At 38.9% G+C, this 14,497-nt stretch overlaps 1 protein-coding gene across 1 annotated transcript in view; it reads right to left on the bottom strand.

The window, feature by feature from the left end:
- LOC107186676 (protein eva-1 homolog C-like) overlaps positions 1 to 14,497 on the bottom strand; it is a gene marked incomplete at its 3' end in the record, with an annotated part of 133,391 nt that overhangs the window by 28,359 nt on the left and 90,535 nt on the right. Inside the window, exon 2 of the mRNA XM_015574604.1 lies at positions 6,365 to 6,579. Coding sequence (XP_015430090.1) covers positions 6,365 to 6,579 — 215 coding nt within the window. The remainder of the gene's footprint in view (positions 1 to 6,364; positions 6,580 to 14,497) is intronic.

Raw genomic sequence — 14,497 nt, 5'->3', positions numbered from 1 at the left:
ATCATCGCACTTTATTTAAGTTCACTTCAGATCCACTCAAGCTTCCATTCAAAACGACGTTCACTTCGCCAAATGTTAACGAACTATTTTACATCAATTAAAATTTATTTACCCGGCAGTTTGAAGAGACCCTCCGAGTGTCTTCTCGATGGTGGAATCGGGGAAACAAGAACACGATCATTACGGTTTGATTTTCGCGCTCTCGAGGGGCGCAGCATCGGCTTCCAATTAACCGGAATTTTCAAAGGGCATTAAGAAGCCGATATTCACGGGCAAATGCATCCCAAAGGCTTCGTCCTGATAGGGTAAGCCACCCCTCATCCCTTCTTTGAGATTAAAGAAAGTTCGCGCCGATCATTAGTGGTTAAGAACGCTTACTTACACGATCATCGAGCAATCTCGTCGCGCGAAAGGGGAATTTTGAATGTCTGCCAAGTCGCGTTTCTTCAGCCCCTCCTCACAGGTTGGAAAACACGCGAAACTTCTCGAGTGGGTTGGAAAAACCCGCTTCCGCGGGAAAACAGCGTGCCAAAGTCGGTTATAGAAATCGAGGGGAGATTAAAACGATAAAAGCTGAAGAGTTTACGATTTCAAGATATGCATCTGATGTTATGGTAATAGAACTCCCATAAGGCCATTTTTAAAGGTTATTTCAAGATTAGTAAAAATTATTTGCATGTAACATTCTGTTTTTCATAATGAAACACAGTGGCTAACATCAAGACCAAGTCAATGTGGTATTATGACCTTGACATGACCTTAAACAGTAAGATATCGATGTTACGTTATTTCTCGATTCCTGACTAAAATTAATTGACCCCAATATTCTTGTTACTAGGTCGTACTTTTCGTTTTGTTTACTGAAGTCTGTTGGGATTCATGGATACGCAAACTAATTCATGAGGCGAATGTTGCTCTTTCTTAATTCAGATGCCTGTTTCCCCCTGTTTACACAATGTTTGTACAGTTCTCTATGATTGTTAGCACTTATTCTAAAATAATAATAGTAATAGTATTAAGATCTTTATTATACCACAGAAGATGTGAAATATAAACCAGCAGTTACTGTACGTTTCAGTTTACTTTTACATAAAGAATTACCTCTACTTCAATTCCATCACAAATATTAATTGGAGCTCCATACTTTTTCATCATATTTGAAAAACATTTTTCAACGCATTTAATTCGACCGATCGAGCAGAAATCGTCCAGAATAAATTTTCTGTGACAAGAAAAAGAAATTCCAAAAAAGTAGCTGTTGCCTTATCGCTACAATAGGCTCCTGTTTAAGTAACACCGAAAAGTTACGAACGCTGTCGACCCTCTTTACTGCAGAACGCGTGAAATCTGTTTTTTCGAATAAACGGCCGGATGGAACGGATTCCCGGGTGTTTTTTCTGCCCCGTTAAGACCCAATTCCGTTGAAATCCTCGTTACAATATGAACGGAGGGTAACGAGCCAGAGTGGAAAGTTTTAATTTTTAAAGGTGGCCTGGCCTGGGCGGGATGCATTAGTGCTTTAAACGCAGCGAAATTGCGGCCCGTAATCTTTTAACTCGCGTTTAATACAGTCCTCCTGCGGAAAGGATCGCGCGTCCACTTAAGAAAATTCCGTCGAATAAACCCTACCGAGGCAATCAAAGCGGCGAGAGTATTTGGCGCGACGCCACCCGCTCACGGAGACTGTGTGTTTCCTCTTAGTTCTCCAATTTGGCATTGCGTTTTCATATTCCGTTTCCGATAAGGTCCATTGAAAAACGTGCACGAGCAACCGCGATTGCCCCTGCGTCTTCAGGGAATCACATTGTACTAAGCGTACACGAGGTAACCGGAAGAGGATAATTCCGTTTCGTAGTTTACTTCGACATTAGTGTGTATAATTTCCAATTCTTGATAAACATTTTTGAGCATGCATGTTTCACTTAACACGACAGCAATTATATTTTATTTTATTTGAACAGGACGTTCCGTTCAGGAGGGATTTGTAGAAATATTAATACTTGATGATAAGTGCGAGTATTTGGTATGAAAGAATTATCAAGGAAAAATAATGATATGTTTAATACGTTTAATATCAATACATTTACATAATCGATGTCTAGTATGACTTTATGTTATAGTTTCAGTACTGAATCTGACTTCAGAAAATGAAAAGGTAGATTTATTGAAAATTTATTTGAAAAATACTATACTTTACTTCTGTACTGAAGAATTTCATAGAATGAGTGAGAAGCTCTGAACAGGACACGAATTTATACTCTTGGATTACAGTCATTTTACATATTACACGCAGGCTGAAGTGAAATGTGATGATCCTATGTTGGACTAGACAAAAATCTCTCTTATTCATTATCTTCACGTAAGATCGCGAAAAGATAACCATGTACATTCAGTTAGATTTTATTAGGTTGAAATTAATCAACATTAGATCGATTTTTCTAATTACCAGAAGGTAGTCATAACCACGCGTAAAAGTAAATATTGTAATTCAAGTAATGATATTTGAATATATTAACAAGGTGAACTTTACAAGATTCGATATCTTCCAGGACATTACAGTATTATCCAAAGAATTACAGTAAATCCAATTTAATCCAAATTAAAAGTATCATGAATATGAACGTGTAAAATGTGGAAATTAAAAGGAACTTATGAGGGTCCAACATTCACCTAGCTAAGAAAGTAAAAAATAAATGTCTCCATTTCCATAGAAGTCGTCGTAAGGATTGAGTATTTACGCCTGGAGAAAATTCGGAGGGCGAGGACTAGAAGAAGTAACCAAGGAAATAAACGAGTGGGGAAAAGATCTGCGAGAGAAGATAGTACCACGGGCGACTCCAACACCATTGGTTGAATAGAAGAAGTTATCTTATTTTCGCTACTGGTGGCTGCACCGGGGATCACACACAATGGCCCCCCTACTAGAGCAGCGGAAACGTAAAATACGAAATCAATACGAAATCCTCGTACATCTTTCCTGGCCATTGGACAGCCACGAAGATTCCTATTGTGGTTTCATGGATAAGTTATTATTCACGTACGTGTGACTTTCGGACCTTCCGGTCTAAACGATTTTTTTTATGCTATTAGTAATCGATTCTGCCAAAACATTCAGGCTATTGGATTCCGACGAAATTCTGCTTCACCTCGAAAGTTTCGATTTGTTACCGAAGAGGATAGTTTCCCTTTATTGACGATTGGAACAGATTCTTACTATGGCAATGGTAGTACGAGAATTATTTTTATTGGTTTAATGTGATTTAATTAATGTTGCCAAGATAGTTGGAAATAAAAATAAAGAATAGACTGATGTTTTGATTGTATTTGCTACTTGTGATGAATCTGTGAGATCACATGTAACTGTCAAAGTGGACTAGTTGGAAGTGTTTGCGAACTCACTTCTTGTTGTTTGTTCGGTTCTGTTTAGGCAAAAACGGCAAATTTAGGAACAAAAGGCCGCGGTTTAAATCCTGGCTCATTAAGGCTCCTTTACACGGACAAATACATTGCGCAAACTGATTTGTGCATTATACATTCAGTCTACCTTGCATAATTATTTCATATACATGTAAAGAATAAACTATAATTATAATTAGTTATTACAAATAAAATAATAAGGAATGTCGGGGTAATTATTTGCCAGGGACGTTAGCTTCCATTTAAATGCAACGACTTACTTGCGGAAATGTCAATGCACAAGTCAGTTGACGCAAATTATTTGACTTTGTAAGCTACCGTTTCGACGCCATAATTTCTTTGTGCAACTGTAAATGCACAAGTCGGTTTACGCAAACTATTTGAACGTATAAACTGGTATTTATGCTCGTGAAATTTCCTTCCCATAAATATATTTCTTTCCATGAGAATCGAGCTGCAGCCAACCAGTGCAAATTGCAGCACTTACAGTTACACAAGTATAGACTTCGTTGCAATTGAAACATCCAAAACATCCAAACACGATTGTGGAAGCATCTATGAAACCTAGAAACCTATTTCTTGTTCCTAATTGTTCCGTAAATCAAACCAACGAGGCACAGAAAATACCATTAAAATCAACTGGAGGAATCCTGCACTCCAGCGAATAGAGTCGAAATGTTAAACTTGTCCGAGTGGATCAGAACCGTGCATCTCGATGGTGTAAAGAGGGTCGAGCGGCATGGTGAAAATAAAAAAAATATTCTTCTCAAAGCCCGGTTAGACGGGATTCACGAGTCGGCTGGCAGGCGAAATGACTGGAAACGCGGTGAGCAATCGCGATTCTCGTTTTATTTCAACCGCGAAAACGGAACGCGGAAGGAGAACCGAGACCCCCTGGGGAAGAGTCTCGAGAGCCGTGAGAGCGGGAAATGTTGCTTTTTTTCGGTTGGAATTCAGTGGCAATTGAGAGTCCCGTCTGGCGAGACGAAAAACACGGGGAAAACTGAACGAGCAGACGGATGAGGAGAACGGTAGGAGATCGCCGCCCATTTAAACACCCGCCATCGAGAGATGATGGCAGCTGACCTGAAAACGACACTCCAGTGTTCTGTCTAGCGTGCAAACTTGTTCGAGGGAAGAAACGCGTCTCGAGAACGGGGCTCGTGTGCGCCGCAACCGAGTAATCTGAGGGGAGGGCAGTAGATTCGTGATGTAGATTAGGATTTCTTGGTTATGTTACAACTGTACGTTTGAGAGGAAAGAGGTTCCAAAAATTTCGGACTATCTGCAGTTCCATGTTGGCTTCTATTCAAACTGTACGTACGTTCACAAGCAAATGTTGCTTCCACTAGGGGAAAAAATGGCGTGGAGGAAAGGCCTTCGATCACTTGGTTTCGGAAGTTACTGATATTTATGAGAGATTAACATTCAGTTTAACATTTATTTGAGTACTTGAAGTAAATTTACCAAGGTATACATACATGTTAGACCGAAGGTGTATGCAATTACAGTTGTTGGGTGATCCACCCATGTACACCCACGAGCAAACTCTGCTTCCACTAGGGAAAAAAATGGCACAGTGAAAAGGCCTTCTACCATTTGAATTTGGAAATTTCTGAAATTTATGCCAAATTACCATGCATTTTAACATTTATTTCAGTACTTGAAATAAATTTACCAAGTGGTGGAAAGCCCTTATCCTACGTCACTTTTTCTTTATTGGAAGCCAAATTTGTTCTTACAGTTCTTGCTATTTTGTCTTTACAGAACCTATACCATAGTGTACAAAGCCTATAAATTCATCCTAATAAAATCCTCAACTAAATACTACCTTCACGTACATTGTGACTCTCGATGATTGACCAGCGTGTTAAGGAATTTCGAAGTTCGCGCCCAGTTTGCAAATAAAAAGAGGCAGGAAGAATGAGGAAGGTCATCGACTAGAAACGTGCACAAAACACTAAAGTCCGATACGAAATCCCGGCGCTGAAAGGGTCTTGCTCGAAATCGTTTTCGGGACGTACCGGCAGCGAGAGCTTACAAACCTAAGCAGAGGTTACGAGGGTTGAACCGTACAAGGGTTAACCTAGCGGTGTGGATCCGGTTTACGATTCCTTCCAGCTCACTACCTCCTTCGAGAATGAGGCCGTGGTGCTAAGGCAATCGCCCGGCGCCCTTTTTTCTGGATTAGAAATCAGGGTTTCGCGAAAAGCCAATAAATATAAGATGGCGGATAAACATTCGGGGGTTGAAACGTCGATGCGGAAACTTCTCACCGAGAGTTGTGCACGAAGCGAAATCGGATGATTGTGTGTACAATGTTTTACGATGGCATTTTGAAAGTTACTGCCTGGGTGAGCTTCGTTTAGATCGAGGAGGGGCGTATGAAACATTTATGATAGCTTTTGAATTTGAAGGGAATTGAAGTCACGGAATGAAACACCTGATATTCCCAATATGAATTTTCTATCAAAGTTAATGTATGTTCTAGTAGAAAGAAATATTTGGAATTATATATGATTTATATTTATGCAGTTTGTTCCTTAGAATAGACATAGGAAGAATTTTTTTACTAATTTTAAAGATTTTACTTGATCGAACTTGAAACTGGAGAGGAATGTGAAAGTTACGATTTTCAATTCTCCATTATCCTTCATAAACCATTTCAAACTATTTTATAGAATCGTTACTACTGCGAGATAACGATTCTATGTGCAGAATAGTTACATTGTTGCTCTCTCTCACCTGTACGTTCATAAAGAAAAAAATGAAAATGTTCCCGGCTCATTCCGTTTAAAGGCTTATTTTCATCCGTTTAAACTTTGCCATCTTTTCTCGAAATGTTTTTGCACCTTTGATCTGCTCTCCTCTAAAGTTCAAAAAGTGCGACTTAATACACTCTGGGGTCCAGATACATATTGTAGAAAGATGCTTTGTTGACACGTACCTGTAGACCCGGAGGCCAGATGCAAGTGTCATTCAGTTTGTCCCCAGCAAGCGACGACGGCTCGTGAGAGCTACACCTGCCGGTGCCATTCGCCCCAGCTCTCCCATATTGGGCGATGGTGACGGAGATGGTTGTACCAGGTGGACACTTTAGCGTCATCAACTCCTCGTCACAGGCTGCGCGCTGATAGGTCTTCAAGGTGCCTGATAACAAGGCTATCGTTTTAATCCCGTGATCACGAATCGGTATCGAATATCGTTATGAAATACAAAATGCAAATCGTTGGAAAAATCGTACAACCAAAAGTACAGACAATGTGGTAATATCATTTTGAAGTGTAATTGGTACATGATGGAATGTGGCAATTGTTAATGAGAAGCAACATTAATAATTACACAGCATATTAAAACAATGGGAATAGATAAATAACAAGAGAAATCAGCAAAATTTATTTATAATGTGTTTCAGGACAGGGGGTTATGTTTAGATAAAAGGAGGAAAAATAATCGAGAATACAGAGAGTAAAAGGTGAAGAAATTATCAAAGTCGAAAGAAATTAGACATTGTAGAATATGAAATTCAATAACACACGAACAAAATTAAATAAGACGTGTTTAAAAAGCGTATTCGAAATTAACACACGAGAAATGAAAGAAGTCGTTAATATTTATGATATTCCGAAGAAATAACAAGAATCACGATCAAAATCACCAATAGCAAAGAAGCCATATAAATTTTCATATCAAATTAAGACACACATCCAAAATTTGATCCACGAATCGTCCGGGAATGTCAAAAAAAAAAGTACCATTAACATATGGCAATAATATTTAGAATAATTTTTTTTTTTCGATGCACCGGTCACGGAAGCAACATCAAACGCGTCGACGAGCGTCACGTTGACAAACACACGAGCGTTACAAAAGTGACGGTGGTGGATTGGGTTCCAATAGAAGTGGGGAGAAAGAAGCGCGTATGAAAGAGACGTCGAAAAAGGGTGGCGAGGGGGTGGGGCGCGAGTGCAGAGTGACGGCCGGAAGGAAGGGCGAACGGGACGCGGAGGATCGATCGATGGACCGTAACGGTGCCACCGCAATGGTGATCAGTTCCGAGGGATTCGCGTTAATTAACGGGTGGATCAATCGAGGATCGTTCGAGCGGCGATGTATCGATGACACACCCGCGGAAGCGGTGTCGTTTCGTTTACACGCGAAATACAAGGCCACGACCAGGGGGAGGGGAAGGACAGGGGAGGGACGCGGAAGCAAACGGCGGCCGAGCAGTTGCGGGATTCGGGGTGGCGAGTTTGCACGCGGAACCACAGACGTTCCCAGCGTTCCGTTGGAAATCCACGGGAATGACGGTCGCCGACGGTAAGAACGAAAACGACGATTGTAAATCGCCGGCGATTTCGCGGCGCAACGGCGGTGTACCGGGCGTGTCGTTCGTCACAGGAACGAGCAACAATGAATTGCGCGGACATCGATTTTTGATTTCCGTTGGTTACCGCGGAGATTTTGGGAGTTGAGATTTTCCGAAATTAATGGTAATATCGAATTTTCGGGAATTCAGGTTTGCAGAGATTAATATTTGGAAGAAAAATTTGGGAATTAACATTTTTAAAAGTAACACAAATTTCGAATTTTGGGAATTGAAATTTTCGAAAGGTAATGAAAATATCGGAATTTTGGAATGGAGATTTTCAGACGTTAATGAGATTATCGGATTATGGGAATTGAGATTTTGAAATATGAATGGAAAGTATTGGACGTTGGAAATGGATAGGAATATATTGTTTTTGGGAATAATTTAGAAGTGATTGGAATGAAAATGCAGGTTGAAGTGATAGAATTTGAAGTAGAAGATATGGGATAGTGGGTGATGATTTTTAGTGTCAATGAAGCGGATTGTGTAAAATAAATGTTTAGAAATTATGAATACAAGAAAGCGATTTGGAACAAGTGGCAGAAGTAGACGGTGAAAATTGTGAAATTGAAAGTTAAGAGAACAGAGACATCGAGTGAATAATTGATTATATGAAGGTGTCGTTTGAAAGCAATTATGTGAAACAATTTGAAATATATAACAGTAGTACAGAATGTCAAACAATGATTAAGTTTACCAAATGATAACCAAAGCATCCAATTGCAATGTGTAAGAGCAATTAATATAGAATAAATGAAATGCAATATTACGTATCGATTATTATTAAAGATGTCAGAAAAAGAAGAAAAAATGAAGAAGCAATATTTTATAGCACAGTTGAATGAAAAGACCGTATAACCACATAGGAAGAAACGATGAAACAGTGGAAAAATGTTAGCGTACAGCGTGTGTAATGCAATTGTAAGCGTTCAAATGTGCACCGTGTGCGCAATCAAGTTATTGACCCAACAGGGTACAGAACAAAATGTTAGTGTACCAATTCGGTCGCCATTGAGCGTGGTTTGTTTGCACGCCAGGCGTGGTTACCATCACCGTGATTTATTAACGTGTCATTGTTGTCACCGTCACCACGGTGTACCAGGCATTGCGGTCACCATCGCCACGACACATAGTCGCGTTATCGTGGCCACCATCACCAGAGTTAATCAGCGTGTCGTTGGTGCCATGCGGATTGTTAGGTTTTCGTCATTGTGACCATCGCCATTGCCACCACCAGTAATTGTCCGAACGGCCAATCAGAATACGTAGCCCGAGGAGGGGAAACATGAAAAAGAAAGCAGATGAGCTTCTGTTAGCGGTTGAAATCGACACCAACAGATTTTGTATGGCGATAATATGTACATTAAATGTCTTATTGTTAACTGATTTTCTTAAACAGAACGATTTGATAAATACGATAAAACGAAGAATCTTTTAAACGTGATAAGAAAATTTAATGCTTAAACAGACAAAAACGTTATTGAAAAGTGACGTCATTTGTTTTGCCAAATTATAGTAGATGTTGAGAATGAATATCAGTTTTTTAAATAATGCAAAGGTTAATTCGGAGTAATAGATATAAATGAATTCATAAAAATGTATATTTCGTGGTATTTTGACTTGTAGTTACTATATTCTATGCCAATAAACAGTGCTGCCTTGTTGATGATTATTATCGCATTACATACGTGCTTCTAGGCATCACGTTCATGAATCTATTTTTCTCCATTTCGTTTTTCCAATTACAATTTTAATGTAAACCACTAGGCATCAGAAACGCCAAGTATAGTGTATTTGTGATAAATTCATGTGTTTTTACATATAAAATTGTTTGATAGAACGAGAAAGTTTATGTGTTACCATTAAATTCTTTGCATTTTGTAGGAAATCCATAGAGCGAAATTAAGTTTCTTGAAAGATACGCTATATACTTTTTTCTTGTTAAGTCATTTATTGGTCCAGTATCTAATGTTATCAAAACTGTACCAGAAGCTATAAATTACTAATTACAAACAATCACCCATAACAGGATATACATTGTATAACAATCAGCTGTGATAGTATTTACAAGTACCACTTAACATATTTATATGTATACACACAGTTTGTAATTAATATTTAGGAAATAAGTTAAACTGCACCGCATTGCTAACGACTTTTGGCGTTAAAGCAACGTTAAGAAATTTAATTGAAAAAAACTACAAGGACAAAAATATTACAAGATAAAATTTCAGACAGAAGACAAAAATACGATAAAAACGTTAATATTCCAATGTACATATAGATAGAAAATTTTGCCACGGGCCAAAAATAATTAAGCTTCCTCCATTGCAGGACTGTCAGACATTCCACTGTACACCAGTCAATTTTCAGTGAATATCCATGGACGAAAATACCAGAAGATTTTCAGATCTCCCGAACAGATCACTCGCAGACCACATGAAAGGGAGAGGGAGCGCGTGAAATACCCAAGGTTCCCGAGCATGTAGGACGATCCGATGGATCGGGGTCGAAGTAGCGAAGTCGATAATTCACCCGACCGGACAAGTGCTCTTGAAGGAACATCAGCCCCGACGCCGTGGCCGGGATCGTTTCGAGTCCGTTGCTCTGCCTCCTACACCGCTCGCGAAACGCACGTCGCCGCTGCGGTGGACCGTACCGCCGCCACCGATGGCTGCCATTCGTTCCCGTTCGATAAAGTAATTTCGTTTATGCGGGCGAAAAGTAAATTTCGCCTGGTGGATTGGCTTAATAATTACGCCGTGGTTAGAATGAAACGAAACACATCTCGTACGAGATCAAACACGAGGAGTCGAATTACCGGGAGATGATTGGAGAAATTCAACGAATCGGTCGGAAGTGTCGAAACTGTTATAGTGAAATGGAAACGAAGTTGGATCGAGTAAATGAAATAGGTCACGTAACCGACGACGAAGTTTCTTTTTTTAATAATGGAAATTGTTTTAAGAAAAGTTGAAAATTGGTACGATTTTTGTAATGTTGCGAGTAGAGAAGGTAATATGGACACGTTAAGTGCTCAGGGTTTGAAAATTGCGATGAGTAATTGGTAATTTTACTGTGTACGACATGGTGGAAAAATTGTAAACGTTTTAAATTTTGAATTATTTAGTCTTCATCTTAATAGAGAAATATAGTTGAGTAAGGGAATTTGCAGGTAGTGAAACGCTTATATTCCTCGTATTGAATCAGAAAAATATTATTTTGTACCGTTGTATTAGTTTGTACTGTCTTCCTTCCATAATATTTTGGTGTTAATTTATAAGGTACAAAGCAATAGAACCGGTGGCAAATAAGTACCATCGTAATATCTCCGATTTTTATGCCAAGTGGAAATGGTAAGTAGTAGATAGACTCATTAGTCAGCCGTATCTATAAGAACACGCATCACTTGAACTTTTATGTTCAATTTTCTTTAAAACAAATCCTTTGTATGAAACATTTTTACTCTACACGTTTTCCTTGTTTTCCGCTTAGGATCTTCTCAATTGCACCACGAATTCAAGATTAAACAAAATTGTAATTCGTATTTTATAATTCTCTTTTATACTTACGAAAATACGATTTAAGCGTGCCGATCAATTTGATCAGCTAGCAGTATAAGCGTACCTATAATAGCTTAGCAGCAGTTACGGGTTAAGATAAACCATTTTCATCTTTCATTCTGACATTTACAAACATATAAATTCTAAAACACATCTAGAAATGTCAGGTTTACTTTTTCTTCACATGTCACAAAATTGTCATATTCGTCCTTAGATTAACTCCCTAAACATTCTACTTTCCGTATTAAATACGTTCAAACCAAATGTTACAAAAACGTCATGCTCGGCGTTACAGGGTTAAAATGGAACATTAGTATCGCATCAAAAAACATTAAATATTCATACTAGAACATTACATGTCGGGAATCAATAAAATAAGCGGACAGGACTGGACGAAACAGTATCACTCGCAGTCGGCATAGCGCCACAAACCGATAAATTCCAATCCAATGAAACTTCCGTCACTTCGTTACCTTTTTTTTTAATGCTCGTCATAAAACGCAGTACCATTGTCCCGAGATTCCCGGCCGCGTAATTACGGGCGGCGCGATCGTAGATCCCTCCCCAGTGGGAGGGGGCGGAGGGTAGCTCATGACAGCGGCTTTTTTGTCCCGTCTAGCCCGCCAACATTTCAATCCTTTCCCGACCCTTCACCTCGAGTTTCAACGGCGCTGTAACGCCTTTATGAGGCCATTTCTCAAACTCGCAATATCGCAGCCCCGCTCGTTCTTCCGTCTCATTAACTCCACGCGCTCTTTACAAGCCGCCCCCCTACCGGGAGAAGATCGGCCACGGCGAAGATACGGGGAGCAGATTTCGCGGCGGACGGTATCGCGAAAGACGAGTGGGCCTGGCTTTGGAGCGGAATTTACTTTCCGTGGCGATTTTTCGGACGCTCGTGTAATCACGATCTGTCTTCTGTAACCGCGGTTTTACGATGTATAAGGGGTGTTCCGTTTAAAACAGGCCACCTAAATATCTTCCCTATCTGTGATCATACGGGAAATGTCTTTTGTGTAATTTAAATGGTGTAAAGAGACGAATCAGATGGTGTAAAAAAGTATATAAAATTTCTAGAGTTTAAGGTCACTTCAAGGTCGCACTATTATACATGGATAAATGCATTACAATGTTGACTGTAATATGCAACTTCTCGATCTTGAAAATAACCATTAAAAAATGACACTTATAACAAATTTTTATCGCCATTTGATTCGTCTCTTGAAACCACTTTAATTACGTAAAAAATATTTCTCGTTTATTATTCTACTGCTATGCATGGAATGGTATATAAACAAATGTATAATTCCATTTAAAAAATAGAGATGACGTTAAAGTCTTTGAAATGCCTTCATTTTCGGAGAAGACACATGCACCACGTGATGCAACATTCGAATCCACTTAATTTTCCTTCGTGAAATGTTGTTCTATCTTCTACTGTTTTAATTCTACAACTTGGTCAAGTTGCGTGGGATACTCTGTATTGTGTCTTCCATTTTATTTGTGAGATCGGTGGCGCGCAGAACTCGGGTACTCTTACAATTCTGTTTTCCACATGTTATCTTTCTTTCTCACGAAGGAAGATACCCGTATGTGAAATTAGTTTTGGGTAAATAATGGTTGGAGATTACAGGACTCGACCTCCTATGGAGTGAAATAAGTGTTACTCGCTCGGAAATTCAGTATCGGTCAGAAAAAAAGTAGTTTCATATATAAAACAAAAGGCAACATCCGTATCCTGAAAAATATGCAGATAAAGAAACTCGGATTTACGAATGTCTTACACACTTAAATATGTATAGTTCAACTTGTGTCAAACACCATGTTTTTATAAAATTCAAGGAAAGTCTTGAAATTTCGTGATGACACATGAGACATCCTGTATAAGACGTTTGCTTTATAAACTTGAGAATGTCCAGTTCATTGAAATTTTATAATTACAATCGTTGCTCTACTTTCTGAACGTACAGTGGCTACCAAAAGTTTTCGACCAAACTATAATTTCAACATACTTTATTAAAAATATGTACCTACGTAATACGAATAAATTCTTGATACACCTATTTTGACGATACATTGCATCTTCAGATTCGATATTAAAAGTTTTTTAGCATGAAAATAATCTTTTTTTTCCTGTTTCTAACAAACACCAGCCTGATAAAAATTACGACAAAGGTACGCTGAAATTACAGTTTAGCCGGAAACTTTTGGAAGCCACTGTATTTGTTCCGACAAGATTTACAGCACGCTCATAAAAAAGGAAATTCATTCAGTTTGATTACCTTATTTGAACGAAAAAATTGATTTAACCGCTTCCTTAAAAAATTCTACGATTATGAATGTTTTTCATGTCGGAAGCATTCGCTACCCGCACACTTTTCCTTCACGATGGAATTCCTTTGAAGGCCCTAACTGTTTTAATACCGTGAGTTAAAGAATTTTCTTTTACGACAGTTTCAAAAGTGCCCCCCCTCCCCTACACTAATCTCGTGTGCGATTTTTATGCTCCCCGAGAACTTTATAAACATCTGCACACCGGAAGTTCCTTCTCCCTATTCAGCTTGTAACTCTTATCCCGAGTGTCAGGAAGAAAAGAAAAATTAATGAGAACTGTATACGTATCCCGAATAGCGATTCAAACGTTTAAAAACTTGCAAAAGTCCGACGCGTGTATGTTACAGGTTGTTCAGCATATCGTAGTGTACAGGATAAGAACGTGGATTTACATATTACACATTCCCGCGTTCAGACTAGAAGTTCGTCACTGGGGACAAACAAACGCGTTTCGGAGGTTCGTTGCAAATCTCTGTGTGTAATCTGCAATTCCTAAATTTATCTCCGCGTAAACGTACCCCGTTTCAGAGCTGTCTCTGGTGTCCTCTCTGCGCGGTTTGGAAATTGTTTGCACAATGGTGCAGCTTGTAAAGTTTCGATAAAACTGCCACCAGCGACCTTCTTTCGTGAAATATGTCGTCCATAAATTGACGAAGATTACTACGATACCAGTTAATAATATGATATATCTAATAACAAATGTATTCAATTTCAAATTATACGGCGATAAATTCATGATCTAAAATATTAATCTTTAATAGGATCATAAATTCTGACCCAGGGTCTGATTTTTCATTACAGTTATTTCTGG

The sequence above is a fragment of the Dufourea novaeangliae genome, unplaced genomic scaffold, assembly GCF_001272555.1.
Source record: "Dufourea novaeangliae isolate 0120121106 unplaced genomic scaffold, ASM127255v1 scaffold84, whole genome shotgun sequence".
Lineage (NCBI taxonomy): Eukaryota > Metazoa > Arthropoda > Insecta > Hymenoptera > Halictidae > Dufourea > Dufourea novaeangliae.
This window is presented reverse-complemented; position numbering and strand designations above follow the sequence as displayed.